At 37.6% G+C, this 16,949-nt stretch overlaps 1 protein-coding gene across 2 annotated transcripts in view; it reads right to left on the reverse strand.

The window, feature by feature from the left end:
* Positions 1-2,708: 2,708 nt before the first annotated feature.
* LPIN2 (lipin 2) overlaps positions 2,709-16,949 on the reverse strand; it is a 73,357-nt gene continuing 59,116 nt past the window's right edge. For both annotated transcript variants that reach the window (XM_074944551.1, XM_074944550.1), the window contains exons 11-20: positions 16,488-16,557; positions 16,251-16,340; positions 14,837-14,919; positions 13,500-13,644; positions 11,944-12,092; positions 11,067-11,153; positions 9,345-9,497; positions 8,117-8,231; positions 7,176-7,279; positions 2,709-6,836 (exon numbers count right to left, since the gene is read on the reverse strand). In XM_074944551.1, coding sequence (XP_074800652.1) covers positions 6,692-6,836; positions 7,176-7,279; positions 8,117-8,231; positions 9,345-9,497; positions 11,067-11,153; positions 11,944-12,092; positions 13,500-13,644; positions 14,837-14,919; positions 16,251-16,340; positions 16,488-16,557 — 1,141 coding nt within the window. In that variant the 3' untranslated portion in view covers positions 2,709-6,691. The remainder of the gene's footprint in view (positions 6,837-7,175; positions 7,280-8,116; positions 8,232-9,344; positions 9,498-11,066; positions 11,154-11,943; positions 12,093-13,499; positions 13,645-14,836; positions 14,920-16,250; positions 16,341-16,487; positions 16,558-16,949) is intronic.

Genomic DNA, 16,949 nt, shown 5'->3' on the forward strand with positions numbered 1-16,949 from the left:
TATCCAGAGAAGCCAGGCAGCTTGGAAATATAACATGAATGAGATCTTCAGTCTAACAGAAAACATCAGTCGAGCCTGTTATGTGCCAGTTTCAAGGCAGGCTGGAAAGAATCCGAGAATAAAACATACAAGACAAAGATTTACAAGTGCTAGCATCTGTCATTCTATGGATGGGCAGACACATGAAGACCTCTCAAGAATACTAGGACTATTGAGATAGCAACATATATAAAGGCAGTCAAAGCATAATACCCAGATCATTGAGAACAAACAAGAATTTGTCAGCGCTATTCTAGAACTGAAGCCTGTATCCGGAAAGACGGATTCAACATAGTGGCCAAACATGACGAAGGATTTCTGAGTCCTGGTGAGCAGATGTGATACATGTGGGGAAATGCAGACCAAGCAGCTAGACGACAACAACCAACATTGCCCAACAGACCTTGGAGCAAAGTAGGAATGGACCTTTTCACCAAACACAACCTCATTTCTGGGCAGTAGGTGAACCACTACAGCAGCCACCGTAGACAAAGCAGCAGCATGGTATCCCGAACTGTATAAATTCAGACAGACCACCAGTTACTTTTACTGAGTTTGTGCAACTTACCTTGGAATAGGAATTTAGTCACATCACAGCATTGACTGTTTTTAAAAAAGTGCAAAAAGCCAAAGCAAATATATGGCTAGCAATTCTTGAGTGGAGAAACACTCCCACAGACTGCATTAATAGTAGCCCAGTACCATGCTTTATGTTAAGATGCTTGTGTATCATGGTGTCTAGCCCCAGCCTTACTACAGCAAGCAGTAATGAAAGAAATTGAATAGAGGACAGTGAAATATGCAGTCCCCGGAAACTTGAGCAGCAGGACACAGATGGACCAAGAGAGAACAGAACAGTCTCAAAACTGCCACAGGAACCAAATGCAGGTCAGTCTCGTGTCATCACAAGTCAGACGCACACTCACTCCAAAATCAAATCACCCGCAAGGTATGCACCAGACTTTACAAAGCATGAAAGAACAATCCTTAAAAAATTAAGTAGGAATAAAAACCAGTTGGTGTTGTGTTAAGTTTTATGATATATGCTTTAAGAGTGTATAATATTTAATATTAAGCAGTTATAGTATTTATCTCAAACGAGGGATTTTACAATAGACAGCTTTCAATAAGGGGCATTATTGTATGATAGTGCATAGAGTAATGTGTAGGAAGAGTGTAAGTGGAGGGAAAGTAAAGCTTAACATTGCACTGTCTAGCCTCTCTTCTTAGCCTTGGAAAGAGAATATGTGCAGCACAGCCAGCAGAAGTGTAGTGGGTTTTTTTATTTTACAACAGACTGCTTTGCTATTCACCTTTGGCTTTTCCATCACAATTTCCACCTGACTCTTGCCTGGGATTTAGGCCATCTCTGAGTCATCCAGTTTGAAATATTGGTCTGGGTTTTGTGGAGGTCTTAGCTACAAGCATAGAAATATTGCAGATGCAATTTTTAGCTAGCCAGTCAGTTCAGCTGGTGCTTCTGCTCAGATGGCTCCTCCTCCTCCTCCTCACAGATCTCTTTGATGCAGGTGCAGAACAGTGTTCCCACACCAGAACTGAGGAAAGACACTTGATTCAGAGAGGGCAATCTGACAAACTTCAGTAATGATACAGCCTTGGATAGGCCTGCTTTTTCAAGGTAAAAAACTGCACTGAGTGCATACCTTTTTGGAACTTGTGTTCTTTCCAAACCCAGCAGCACCACAGCTAGTCTGTCAATTTCTTCCATTGCCATGGGTGCTCCGAGACATTAGGAGATGCAAAGTCTAACAAAGTCCTAACAATAGGTCTACGCAACCTGAACTACAGGGTTTGCCATTCTAGTCCAGATGTTTGTCCATCTTGTCTGGAATCCTGTATCTAGAAGGGGGACAGATTATTTCTGCCACTTTCAGTAAATATTGTTGGCAATCCCATGTTTAATGCTACTTGTGGCCATGTAAGAGACAGCAAATCGGTTACTTTAAGTTGCCACATATGCTATCCCCAGGCAGATAGTGGGTAGAGTACAGCAGGAAGGGGCACCATATGTGCTGTAGCAGAGCCCCCACTCCAGTAGTTTTGAGGTGCTCTGGGGGCCCAGCTATAGAGCTCTGTACAAAAGGAAATTGTGTGTGATGTTTAAGTGGTGGGAAGGGCACACATTATTCATTTATACTGCGAAGAGAGTCAAAGGCACAACTATTTGTCTAGTGAGTATTTCTGTACACAATTCACTACTGTCCCATATTAAAGTTACTGAATCAGATGGATTATCATGAATAGAATAAAAAAGCTGGTTGGATAAAAGTAACTCGTAGGAAATAGCAAGTGACTAGAACAAGTAAACTTCCCTAGTAGACTGTAAGTGACACGTGATCTATATTAGTACCTCACATTTACTTTTATCAGTACAGGTAACAGAATTGAATAATATCAGCAACCTTACAGTAACTGTGTATCATTAATCAGCCCCTGGAAGTATTCTAAAGGAACATTTGCTTTTCTTCCTGATGATTTTTTTTTAAATAGGTATTTTCATTAGATAAACCTGATTCCATTTAAAATATGAAATGCTGGTTTACATACATCCTTATTTAGTACTTTGGCAATTATTATAAGAGCCAATGAGAATTTCATTCTTTAAAAAGAATAAAGAGAAAAAACCTCTTTAGTTTAAGTTTGTTTATTGTGGCAACATTGTTTTGAACATCAATAAACATTGCACCAAAGTGTAAGTTATTTACCTAAAGACAGTCCAGTCTTTACAAAGACCACTGTACTGGCATATTCACAGAGTTGATAATTTAACACTAACTTATTAGTGATTGTGGAGTTTATCAACTATTTCACATGTTCTCAATTAATAATGAAATAGAAAGTATTAAAGAGTTCGGCTGACCCTCACCCGAAAAACAAACCAAAATGCAGCTTTCATCTGGAGATAATTAACACTTTAAAAAAAAAAAGATGAAGCAGAGTTTCATCCTACTTAGCAGGATTTAACATAGGAAACAAAACATTGAGGCAAAAGTGACAATTCAAAATCATCTAAAATTCACTAGACACTTAATGTTTCATAATGAAGTTGTAATTCAGTTTCTTATTTTTAAACTCCTCCTTCAAATGTCGGAGTCTATTTCTAGGAGACCTGAATACAATGTCAAATGCATCTTTTTACCCATTTGGCTTACAATTGCCAGATTGATTCAGAGTTCGTCAGAAGTTATGTAATTTAGTTGATTTAAGTGTTAAGACTTTTCCAGTTGAAGACTTTATGTTCTAGAAACAGTATAATGATGTCACGAGGCTAAGAATACATGATCCAGCATCACACCTGCACTTCTATACTCAAAAAAGATTAAAAGCCCACCATTTTTGAAGTACAAGCTTAAACACACAAAAGTAAAAAAAGAAATCCAGAAATGTTTACCTCTATACATACAAGTGACTAAGTTATGCTCTTTAATCACTATAGAAATGGGCAGTGTCCAATGGACTGACCAGATCTGAACTGCAGTGTTCCTTTTTTATCCGCAGATAAATACTGTGGAAGTTCATGGTGTCAAACACTGTTCCAATGCAAAGGGGATCTGCATCTTCAACAACAGTCTTAAAAGAGGTGTGCGTGTGTGTACACACACTTAAAAGCTCCTCTCTTTCACAGAAAGAATGAATTAATTTGTGCTGATCTGAACTAGGCTTAGCACAAACATTGTTTTCAAACCATCTATTTCCACTAAGGTAAAATAAAGGAAGCAGACTAATGTGTAATTCTGATCTATCCACTTCATACTGTAGAACTGTCAAATGGTAGGTTTTCGCTAATGAGATGTCTTTTCTAGAATCTGTTTGGAATACTGGACATTTTACCTCCTTGTGTATGTAAGTAATGGTCTGCATAGAACACCCAAGTTCAGTCCCCAAAATGGATTCTAAAGAAATATCATCATCCAATCTGAGTAGGGCTCCAAATGCAAGTTGGTTTCAAATAAAAAACCCATTTGCTTAACAGGAAGACTCAAGAACACTTTTGCATTGTATCAAAACCTATATAGCAGAACTGTAACCATCACAAACAGAGTGGAAGGGCAGCATATTTATTCAGCAGCTTTTTGGAAATTCCAAATGCCAAAAATTCATCCCAAAATTGCAACACAACCCAAGTGCTCACATTAATTTAAACTACTGGTGCTTAAAGGAGACATTTTACCCTATTCAGTTTGTTGTTTAAAACAGGTTTTATGTTGATTTTACCCTGTCCCCACCATAAAGTGCACAGAATTCATCACTGCATGTGTCAAACTGTAGACATCATGAAAACCTGGGTTAAGAGAAAACTAGCCAAGAAAGATAATGAGCTAAAAGTGCTGAAGGAAATTCTGACTACCACAAAAGAACTAATCTAGGAGATACAGGTCTGTTCCTTTTGTGGAAAGATTGCTTCATTACTGAGGGGAAATTTTTTCACTTAATAGCCTGTATCTCATTGATTTTCAAAGCAACTTATGAAAATTTTACTCTTTGTGAAATGGCTTTCCCTATTAGAAAAAAACCAAGAAAAGAAATAAAAACAGATACCGACCGGGCTTTTAAAGACTGGGGTTTATAAGCCTTTGCTCAGTGCAGTGATCTATAAAATAGGCCACATTCGGTTCTGATCTGAACCTGTGAAATAAACCAGCAATAGCATTTGCAGCCCACTACTGCTGCCATTATAGACAAAGACTGTGGCTCTTGATTGCGTAATCCTGGTATAAAATGATGGCTGCTGCAAATACTAACTTATAAAACAACATCTTTAGACATTTGTTTGTATCATGAAAGAAATGTAGTCCCCTCTACTTAACCACTAAGTAGACTTGGGGAATGGCCAACTTTTCTGTGGAAATGATTATTAGCATACCATGAAATCCATATACTCTAATGAGGCTGCCATTTAAATCATTTGTTTATATGGCACAGAAAAGTTCACACTGATGTAACTTGCTTTTTCCTTTCCTTCACCACAGCCTTCATGAAAGAGCCAGGTCCCCTTTGCGACGTCATCTCCTTGCTTATAATTCCAGTTGCTGCGAGCTATTCATTAAAAATAACCTACTTCAAATGATATTCAGTGAATCTGTTTTTCAGTTGGCTGGAGCTAGCTCCTGTTGTGTTAGAACCTCACAGGGAGAATTCTCAGACTGACAAAGGAAATAAAAGATTCCATCTAAAAATCTACCAAATCTGCTGTTTTCACTGACAGCCTCGGGTCAACATCCTCACTTCCACTCTGCACCTCTACGAATCTGCACAGCACAGAATCTCACTCCAGCTTTATGCTATATCCTTCTTAAGAAGGGTGCTGTACAAACTAAAAGGAAAAAACTTTGCCTGCAGTCTTCACTGGGTATCCAAAAAGTTAGTGAAAGCAAACTGCTTTTGGAGTTGATAAGTATTAGGCCTGTGAGGCAATTAGCATAATACAGTAGTATATAGGAGCTGGTCTGAAACCAAGGAATAGCCACACAGCAATGCTCGTCATTTACCTGACAACTCCGCTGGCTCTGCTCCGCTACACAGCATTCAGAACACGCAGACCTTGCACCAGGGGGCTCGCTGCCGTACTGTACTTCCTTCAACAACTGAAAACCCTTAACCCAGAATTCTGGAAAGGCCTGCAGTAGATTCCATTACAAAAATTAAATACATAATTTTCTTCAATGACGACTCCCTGAATATAATCTTTACATGCTTTTTACTCGCCTACACACTGTGCACACACATATGCATTTCAATGGGGTAAAGAAATGCCAACTTCTCAGCTATTACAGTAAAGCTTTTTCTCAATTTTCTCTGAATTGAAAATTGACATGGAAGGTTGCAGCTTGGGAATAACAAAAGTCATTCAAGAATCAAAAGGCATACTGGAACTTCTCAAGACAGCTCGATTTAAAATAAGGACGGTAAGTAATAAGCTCATAAAATGGTCAAATCACTGTACATTTAGAAAAATGTAAGAGGCAGAGTTAACAAGTGGCACTGTGCTGCACAAGCACAGCCTCTACTTTGAATATACACTAGACTGTACACGTGACAATACTATTTACATTTAAGGAGGGACTTTATATCTTCCGTTTCTGTCAGGTGGTTAACGTTGAAGACATTTTCTATATTTTGTTTATGAGGAATGGAGCCATAGTTGTTTCAGACAGTTACTCCTTTTTAAAACGGCCTAATGACCAATTTGAAAATTAGTCTGTAACGGCTATAACATGGCTGATAGTCTATTTGGCAGCTTCCATGCACGTTTTGGCTTATTTTTTAAAAAAATATTAAGGAGACTAATATAAAAAAAGTCTATATTGAAGGTAAGTTTTGTATCTACGGAAAGGCATAGACGCAGCGAAAACGCCACCTCTGTGTTATCATCTAGTGACTCAGTACTGCTGCTATCATATAGGCTGATCTCAAATGCCTTAAAAAGTCAAGTAAAGGACAAAGTCAGAGCTACAGAAACTTTGCATTGTTTGTTTGTTTGTGCCAAACCCGTAGACAAAGTATTGTCTTAAGTAAGACTCATGGTACCAATGTATAAATTAGCATCTCCAGAAAAGAAGTTCTCTCTTCACATTTAAACTGAAGTTGAATGACTGGATATGAAATCCCATCTCCAGGTGAGCAGAGCTGTTCAGGCTAGGTCTTCCATGTTCACCTCAGGAAATGGTTGTCGCCAATAGCAGAAGGAACTGAATTCCGGGTACAGAAAAGCAGAACTCTGTTCTTTATTGAGCAGTGGGAACACATATTCCACAAGCTCACTTAGCCTGAAATACCTACATTAGAAAAAGAAGAGGGTTATTTCACAGTCTAGTCACCGTTCTATTGTTTCACAACTTTAGAAATGTAATTCCAAAAGCCGAGAGTCAAAGAGGCAGCGTTCCTCCAAAAGCTATTTTCCACTTTACATTTTAGTTTACATTTTCTTACTGAATAAATTTCAGTAAATATCTGAGGCTGAAGATTGCTAGTAGGCAGGATTACACACAATTCCTTAAGATTTCATATTACAGCATCACTGTTACAATGGTTACTACCTTGCTTGAAGCTCAGCCTCCCTCTCCCCGCCCCCCCATACTACTTCTGACCATTTGAAATAATAAAAGTGGTCTTACGAGGACTTGTTTCCCTTTGTCCGTTCCTGGATCAGTTCACCCTTTGGGTTCACTGTAAATATTCTGCAGTCTGGGACTCCCACTTTCGTGTAGGCATATACGTCCTGCAGAAAGCATGAACAATGGTGCAGAAGGAAGTTATTACTCTGCTTTCAGATTCCCTTATGTGAGTGAGCACTGCTCAATAGAAAAAAAAAACTTTACAGAAAGAACATGAAGATACATTTAAATGCAGATTGAAGTAATTGAAATTTGGCTCTTCAAAAGTTAAAAAGACGACATGCAAAGCATCAGACATATTTAGAAGCCATAAACCTTAGACAGCATAGAAGGGGTTAGAATATACAGCAGCAAATAAGATGAACCTCCAGCCAGAGTCTGGGAAGTAAGATTTGTTCCTAGGCCTTAGGCCACAAACAGCAAAATGATTCTGTGGGGGAATATTCCATTTCTGGAATGGAAAAGCAATACTTTTGGGACCCATCCCTTCCTTGCTAGTTCAGGGCTCAGCACTTATGTGGCTGAAGACAAGACAGGGAGAGGAAAGTGAGAATTGTGTGCAAGAAGGAAGTTTCTGCATTGAATTGCTATGGAATTAATAAACTTTGGCTCTCAGAACACCACTGCAGAAACATCAAAGGATGGAATGTTATCATATTTATTAAAGGCCAGTTTCTGAGAACATTTACATACGAGTAACTTCACTAACACATGTAGTTCCACCAAAGCCAGTAGAACGGTTGCATGAGTGAAGTTATTTCTAAGTGTGTTTGTATGACTGGGTCATAAAAAGGAAATGTCACCAGGTGTTTAATAAATTAAAGCTGTTCAATTTCCTTCTTACATTTGTAAAAAGATCAAAAAAAACCCTTATTTCCCTTGCTTCACAAATAAAATTGTGTGGGCATTTTGACCCTTCAATTAGAAAGGTGCAGACTTACATTGGGCCTGTTTCCAAAAGCAGCATAGAAAGGCTGTTTACTCGGCACAAACAAGTTCTTGATATCATTCAAACACTCGATTTTGAACTTTTCAGGCTTCTTTTCTATCACTTCCCTAGAATAAAATTTGAACACAATCACTGAATCCTAAATCACCATTTCAGAGGGGTAATTCCCCCTATTCAGCTGGTGTTTGCATTCTATGTTGTGTGGCTGAAATTTCAAATGTGCAGATATTGTACCAGCTGTTAAAAAAAAAAATCCACTTGCCCAAGACCAGTAAAACATAACTCGTTTTTTCCTTTACCAGGAATCGCAGTAAAATGCAGATCAACAGATTCTGCGCCTGGGCTGGTACATTTTAATGACATACCAATTTCATAACTGTTCTGACAAGGTCTCTGCCACCTCAGAGGATCATTTAAGCAGATCAGGAAAAATGGCAAGTGAGGATATGTAGGAACACATTAGGTCTACTCTCAGACCTGCTCCCACTGCAGACAATGGCAGTTTTACCAGTGACTAGTGGGGGTAGAACTGGGGGCACTGCTGGCCGCAACTTATTGTGTCAGTTCATTTTTATTTTACTTTTCTTAAGACTGTATTAATTTTACCTTAATTAGCTATCATCACTGACAAGTGATTAGTCTACTGAAGTTTCCAGCAGTGATTGTCTCAGATATTTAGATAACCCAGAAATGTTCAGCCTTCTAGATTTGTTCTTGATAATAAGTATCATTAGATTCTTGTCACAATGTAGAATTCCCAAGGTTCTAATACCACTCAGTGTGTGAAAAGATGGGAAATCCAGATTAGCTTGTGGAAGTTCAACTCTGCAGTTCTTGCAGCCATACTTCTCTGGACAGAATTTTACTGATACGTACAGAACCTTATGTTAAGTGTCAGTCACAGGATGGGAGGAAGAGGAGTGGACAAACACCTCCTTTACCGGGCTGATATTTTACTTGATATAACAGCTTTTAATACATGCATATGATCACAAATGTTACATTGCAAATTAAACATTTTGGAATCAGCAAATGGTTTCAGGGGGTCATAATAAAGCCATGGGCCCTCTTCAGTTTGCAGGGGTAAAAATAAAAATAATGGCATAATGATAGTTCATAAAGCAACCATTTCATTCAGTTTCTCAAACCTTTTCTATTTACCTCCTCCCACTCCCTTGCCTCCTTAGTACAAATAAAATTGCCAATACCTATGTGCTTACCTATGAAAGGCCGAGAACAAGCTGCTGGGGGACAATAATAGGGGGCCTCTGGGTAGGATTGTTCCTTTGTCATTCACCCAATGTAAGTACCCTCTTGTCATATCTGCCATTCCAATGGCACGAGCAGAGCAATACAGAAACTTGTAGCCATTCCTAAGGAAGAATATTCTACTTAATTTATATTCCAGCTAAAGAAATTTTTTGCTAAGATCAGCACTGTATTATGGTAGTGCCTAGAAGCACCAATCAGGGTAGTAACCTCATTGTACACTCAGGAGGAAGAGGAGGTTGTGCCTACTTTGAAGAGTCCATAATAATTTAAAGACTCAAAAAGCAAGCCTAATAGTGAAAGGGAAAGTAGAGCAGGTACTAAGTACTAAGATCACACTGTTACAGGTTAGATTTATGCACAACTGGTGGTTCTGTATAATTGGCAAAAAATAATAATTTTGTAAACAAACCTATATCCAACTCTCATTCAACCCCCCACTATTAGTTATAGCAATTATTTAAACGTGCATTTGCAGATAAGGACTCCATTTCTGGATATTAAAAGGTTCTGCTGTTGCTTGTAGGCAAAAATATTTAGTTACAGTATGTCACGTCAGAATTGCTGAACAATGAGTTTTCAGTAAATCTCTCAAAATGCTCCTGCAGACTCTCCAGGCACATCTATTCATATGAAAAAAAGCTTCAGCTGAGCATGTTCACAGTATTGGTTTTCTGTGTGCAAGTGGATGCAAGTGCATTTTTAGAGGCCTGATGAAATCTGACGCACAATACTAAGATTGCTTGCTTCCAATGCATAAGACATTGAAATTCTGCCCAACTCCCATTGACAGTAATGGGCATGAAAAAGCAACATTTGGCCCTCTGCATTATATCTGAGGTCAGCATGAAGGTTTCAAGGCCTCAAATCTAATCTGTCAAGGCAATGATTCTAAACTTCAATTTAGAAAAATTGTATTGAAAATAAGTTATTTGAAAATATCCCCAATTACCCATCTTGTATCCCTCAGGCACAGTACTAAATGCAGCTAAATACTATTCCCAGGGCTGTTGGTGAATAGTGGTGCCATCAACATGTTTTTGAAAAGTATTTGCCACACAAAGGACCAAATCAGGAAGCAAAAAGATATCTGTTAACTTAAAAAATCTAAACAATTTAAAAGATTACTAGACTCTATGCTTTTTAAAAAACGGAACATTTTTAAGAAGCAGCATTAATTACTGTACACGTAGAGTTCAGTAACTTACATGTATAAAATTATGCAAGATATAAATAGCTGAAAGCACACAGTTTAGGCCCAACACTTACATTTCAAATAACTTTTACAAAATAGTTAAGTGCTTTCATGATTCTTTTAAAGTATAACAGACACTGCAACAATTCTGCTTCCCAACCAGCATAACAGTGAAGATTGTCTTTAGAATTTCTGTTATAAAACTACAATTTTTAAAACTAAAATCTGACTCTATTCTTTGGAAATACAATGAAAAAAACCAGATTACCAGGGAAAGTGGTAGTTGATGGGCAAAGCAATAGCACATGTTTTAGAAAGTTCTGTTAATGTAAAATAATTTAGTTTGTAGCAGACAATTTATTTTTCATTATTTAGGTTATGAATAGGTGGTCTAAATCAAACTCAGTTAATCTGATTCATGTTAATTTTGTTAGTCAGTAATCCCAAATACCCAGATACTTCAAAGTAAGATACATACTCATTGATGGAATGGTAGAGTTTTGCAATGCCTTGATGGGTCCAGTCCTTGCCAAGCTGTGGGAGAATTTGCCCTAAGGCATCAGACCTAAAAACAAGAACCATCAGAACTAAGTATACAAGGAGAGATTTTGCATTAAAAATAAAAATACATGTCACTGAATTTGTTTTGCAACAAATATATGTGGAAGATTCAAAGAATCTCTAAAAAGAAAAAAGAAAAGGAGTACTTGTGGCACCTTAGAGACTAACCAGTTTATTTGAGCATGAGCTTTCGTGAGCTACAGCTCACTTCATCGGATGCATAGCTATGCATCCAATGAAGTGAGCTGTAGCTCACGAAAGCTCATGCTCAAATAAACTGGTTAGTCTCTAAGGTGCCACAAGTACTCCTTTTCTTTTTTCTTTTTACGAATACAGACTAACACGGCTGTTACTCTGAAACCAAAGAATCTCTATGCAACAGATTCTAGAGGTTACAGCAAAGCTTTGGTAGCTTGTCTGGATTGAGCCATTAGTGAGCCCACTGTGCAACAACAAGTCACTACACTCAGTCTCAAGCTACCCACTAAACTGGAGGGAAAAAACCCAGGATATCACTGAAAGACAATGGTGCTACATTTATATTATTCTTTTAAAACTCTCATCATAGATCACTGTAAGTAAAAGTACAAATTACAGTCAAACACCACTGAAGAATACTGTAATCAGCAATCTTTCATTGGGATTCTCTCTATGATGTAAACTTAGAGGATAGGCTGGATTCAAGCTCCCTTTGAATCACTCTTTATAGCTCTTCAAAGGCGGGTGCTATAAACAACAGTGAAACAGATCATAACAAATTTAAATAAAAGCAAAAATGATGTAATGGTACTTGCTTTGTTATTGTTCCATCAATATCAGAGATGATGATTTTGTCATTCCAGTTCCAGAGGTATATTGTTCCTGCACAACGGCAAGTACCTTGGTATTGGGTTGTAATACTAAACACAACATCATTTGGACCATCTCTCAGCTTCAATTTTGCCTTCAAAATGAACCAAAACTATTAAAGTGTTTTGCATAGTTAAGGGTTTTAGCAAAAGAGCTATAGGAAATGTCGTGGGTGCTCATACACATCTACTTGTGTAATCAGATTAAATATGATTTGTAATTATGTATTTATTGCATCCTCAAATTAAAGCCATTTCACAAAATCCAATGTTAACTTGGTGCACTATCCAGATACAACAACCCTCCCTCTTGCCTACCAAAAGAAACAATCCTGGTAATTTCTCAACTTTCTCTGCTAGTAAAGGAACCTATCCTCGATTTTATTTTAGCATTATTCTACATCAGCAATTATCTTCTGGTGAAAAGAATTTAAAAAACCAGTGTATATCTCCTTCCTGAAATATCCTTGCTATTCTTTACTACTGAGTTAACTTTTATTGATGCAAATAGACAAGATTCGCAAAGATACCATTTCTAGAGCGTCTAATTATATCTAAGTAGATGAAAAGGAACTAATTATGCAAGGCCATCTGTAATATCTATATTTAGAATTCCTGAGCCATCTTTTATTAATACTAATATGTGCCTCTTCCTCATCTAGAGAGAGAATTTTTTCCCCCCTCGTGTATACTAGCAAAAATGGGACCAGGATTCAACACTGGTGGAGCTCCACTGATAGAATCTGTAGTGTTTTTTTTTACCACAGTGTCATCTAATTCTGTTCAGAATAAGCCTGGACAGAACAATAATAAAGATACCAGAGGCCTGGCTGCATTCCAGCTTCCACTCCTGCAACTGTGGTGAAGTGACACCCCGGATAAGTTATGGGTCCTCACTTTTGCCAATGTGGATGCAGCCTTTAGGTGATGTTATCCTTTCCTACTTGTATAGGTCACTTTCAAAAAGGGACAGAAATGGAAATTAAATTCTTGCCTTGGTGAGAAAGAATGATCAAATATTTTGGACTATTAGTGCATCTAAAATGAGTTAAAATTTAAGAATCACGTTCAGAATTGGACAGGACTCCTGCACACTGCTTCAAATATGTGCAACTGGACAGTTATAAGAGTCAATGGCATGGGAACTATAAGAGGGTGTACAATATAACACGTTATTTAGCAAGGTCCTAATATAGTGGTTTGACTATTTTCTGCAGAAAAAATATGGACTACAATTACCAGGATTATATTTGCTAGATGATTTTTCACCGGAACACAAAACTACGAAGTCTTTTTAAAAAGACTGCAGCATTCCTACATAGTACAAGGAAGCAGAGGTCCTTTAAATCCAGTCGTTCCTTATCCAAAGTGCTAAATATAGGACCCCATATAAGTGATTCTGGTCCTACTTTATTTTTATTGGAAACTTTAGTGAAAAACTCAGTATGAAAAAAAAACAGAACACTTATCAGAGTTGCAACATTCAAAAATATACCACTTACTATTTGGTCTGAAGACAATCTAAGTGACTTCTTATAAGAGATAGTGTTCCCATGGCTTGGAAGTTCCACTGGGACAGAATCTATTTTTAGGGATTCTTTCAGCTCTTGTGACCCTTCATCACTAGAAGAATCATCTTCTGTCAGCCTAATATGACATCAACCAAAATAAAAGTAAGCTGTAGAAAATGTTTTTGTATTGGCTTAAAACTCATGTCTTCTCATATGTGCAAGACCAATTTTAAGTATCAAGATTTTCTGCTTGTATCAAGGATTTGCCATGGCCTTGAGAAAATTAGCTCTTGAGGTGTACAGATTTAATCTAGGATAGAACGTGTATTTTGAAGAAAAAAAATGCCCACACCATCTTAATCTGGCTAAACCACACTACGATGGGAAACTCCACTACAGATTACTGAGGTTTGTGTGTTACCATGTGTCAAACCAGGGCTAGTGTATGCTAGTAGGGTGGGGAAGACACGTCTTGTAACATCCTGGTATTGGTGAAGCCTTGACACAATGCTATTTACATTGGAGCTGACTCAGGTTGGGTAGGGACATGAGACCAGTTTGTCACTACTGCTGTGCTATTGAACTAGGTACACCATAGATGAAGAGGGATATTGGACAAGTGGTGGTACTTTATAATAATTCTTAATGACAGCTCTCTGAGACCAAAGATTAAAGGTGGGCTAATAAATTACACAATTTAGAGGCTAACCTCTAAAGATTACCCTGTATGTTTTTATTTCTCTGCCAATTAATCTGAAGTTTCAGGATTTAAAATAACTGGAGTTACATTTAAGTTTCCTGGGGCACTCCTACCACCATGGCACACTCAGATACTTTCTTAAATCTTACTCTCACCCCTTCTTAAAATCTTAGAGAGGCAAGGGGAACAAAACATTAGGGGGGACTTATTTTTAACAGCCAGCACTAGACAGAAAGAAGTTTTGTGCTGGTTACTACTAGTACCCAGCTATGTTCTTGGGTGACTCACTCACTACATTCAATACTATTTTTATTGTTTTGATTCTTATATGTTCCCCAAAAAGAGGGCATATTGTGCAAATCATCCAATGAACATTAGGATTTTATAAGAAGAAACCAACAGACACCATACACCTACATATTCTCATATGATTTAAGGAGTTAATATGCATTGCTAGTGCCTAAACTGTTTACTACCAAACAGTTTCTTGTGGAAGCGTTGGCTGAAACGATCTGTTTTTGTTTAGTAGCTCAGAGGAAACGTTTCTTCTCACAGTAAATCCTCACTGAATTCTTCAAAAATCATGACACTATTGAGCCTGCAAACGAATCTTCAGACAGGAACACACCTGCTATTAACTTGTTCTTTTGTAGTTGCTGGCAGGTCATTTGTTCTTTGTGCCTCAGACTTCCCCTCCTTTGCCTCTGGTAGCTAAGATAGCACAAGAATCAAGAACATACCAACACTTTAGGCATCCGCACTGACAAGAACTAATTTAAATTTCAGGCATAACCAAATAGCTATCATATAAGCAGTAAATTTGCTACTCTATCTGTATGAGATACTCAAATTTGCTCATTACGGGGACTACTTCTCATAAGAGATCCTTTCATAGACCATTTCTCCTCAAAATATTTAATTTTGTAGGCAAACAGGAAGGACTCTGCAAACCATATACTAACTAATGTAAATAATGCTCTAATCAGGCACTTTCTGGTGCACCATCTATGATCCAAATCTTGCAACCAAGTCACTTATGACAGTCTTAAAAAAGAAAAAGGATAAAATCAGTACAAGACTTGATCCTAGCAGGCAAATATTCCTATAATAGAAATTGCTATTAAAATTTATAGCCTTTTCAGTAGCACTTGAGACCATGAATGGGTTTGGGGACAGCCATCTTTAGAAATGGACCTCTCCAAGCTTGGTGTTGTGGCATGTGTGCAGGAGAGCACGATGGAAATTGGCATTGCTACTGACCATTTTGTAGTAATCAAGACTCTCGATCCAACATCTTTTAGAAATATTAAATTCACTAAAAATAAACTCTAATAAGTGTTGAAGTTAAAGAAATGCATGTTCAAAGTACTGGAAGAAAGCTTAAATCAACCTAAAATAGCTAGTCAAAATTAGAGTGCTGTAATTATGTAAGGGGCAGACTGACAGAACACTGCCCATTTTTCTATTTCCCTTTTATTTGCATAGGAGGTCCCAAAATACACTGCAACTTCTTTGAAAAGTAGTTTTGAAGACAACTGATGATTTGCAGTGAGGACCCTGAAATAAAGGCTATGTAAAAATGGCCCCACAGTGGGAATTACTGGGTGTGAATTGCAGCGTACTGTGCTGTAACTCCTTCATATGGATGCTGGCATGAACTAAAAGGAACCCAGCACCACAAACTCCGTAATTTAACTTGTGCCAACAGCATCCACACAGTGGAGTTACAGTGTAGCATGCTAGCACGTGCTGCAAGTCACACCCCCATAATCCAAACTGCAGAGCATTTAAACAAGCCCCAAGATCCTTCAATCCAAATTTGTTGTGTTTAGTTGGTAATGTTACTAGTGATATTTTAGTCTCTAAACCTCAAAAGAAGTTTAAATAGTTACATAATATTGATGAATAATTGAACATGCAGTTTTACAGCACTGACTGCCAAAGATCTGATCAGCACATGTTGTCTGATGCATTGAAGAGCAAAATTTCACATCTGATTTTGATTCACATAACCATTAAAAGATAAAATAGGCTTCAATTACTTGTTTAGTCATGCTGTCCCTCTTGCGCCAGAACCACCATCTTCCAGATTTCTTGGGCATCTTGTCTTTAACCCAAGACTCTACTGTAGCCTGAAAATGTTTAGTTTAGTTATATATATATATATATATATATATATACACACACACACACACACATACACACACACATATTAAAATTATAGTTCTGTATTACCGTATGTACAAGTTGCATTAAAGTATAAGTTTGTGTTAGTTTACCTTGGGCAAACTTTTCTGGAACACCTGCAAGCTGAGAATCATGGGAGCAGCCAATGCCCAGTTATAGTACCTGGTTTAAGGAGATAGTTTTGATGAGAAGCTACAATAAGGACTGGATTCAGCAGAAATAACTGATTAGCGTGCAACATGCTCTTTGCTTGGTAAAAATAAAGTTTGATTTTTGTTGTAGGCTGCTCATAAAAACATGCAACTAATGTTTGCTTCAAGCCAAATAGTTTTCCTAATGCACACTGTTTACTGTTAGTGACAAATGCTGCAAGATCTTGCTTTAGAAAATACAAATCTGACTTTAATCTGCAATTCAAAGGCATGTTGCATGAGCAAAAGATCACAAATACAAAATACATATGGAAATACAAGTTAGAACTGGAACTGAAAGATATAGTACCTTTAAAATGTATTACTAAAAGGAAAGCTATATGAAATGTAAACATTTTATAA

Source organism: Natator depressus, chromosome 2, assembly GCF_965152275.1.
Source record: "Natator depressus isolate rNatDep1 chromosome 2, rNatDep2.hap1, whole genome shotgun sequence".
In the NCBI taxonomy this organism is placed as follows: domain Eukaryota; kingdom Metazoa; phylum Chordata; order Testudines; family Cheloniidae; genus Natator; species Natator depressus.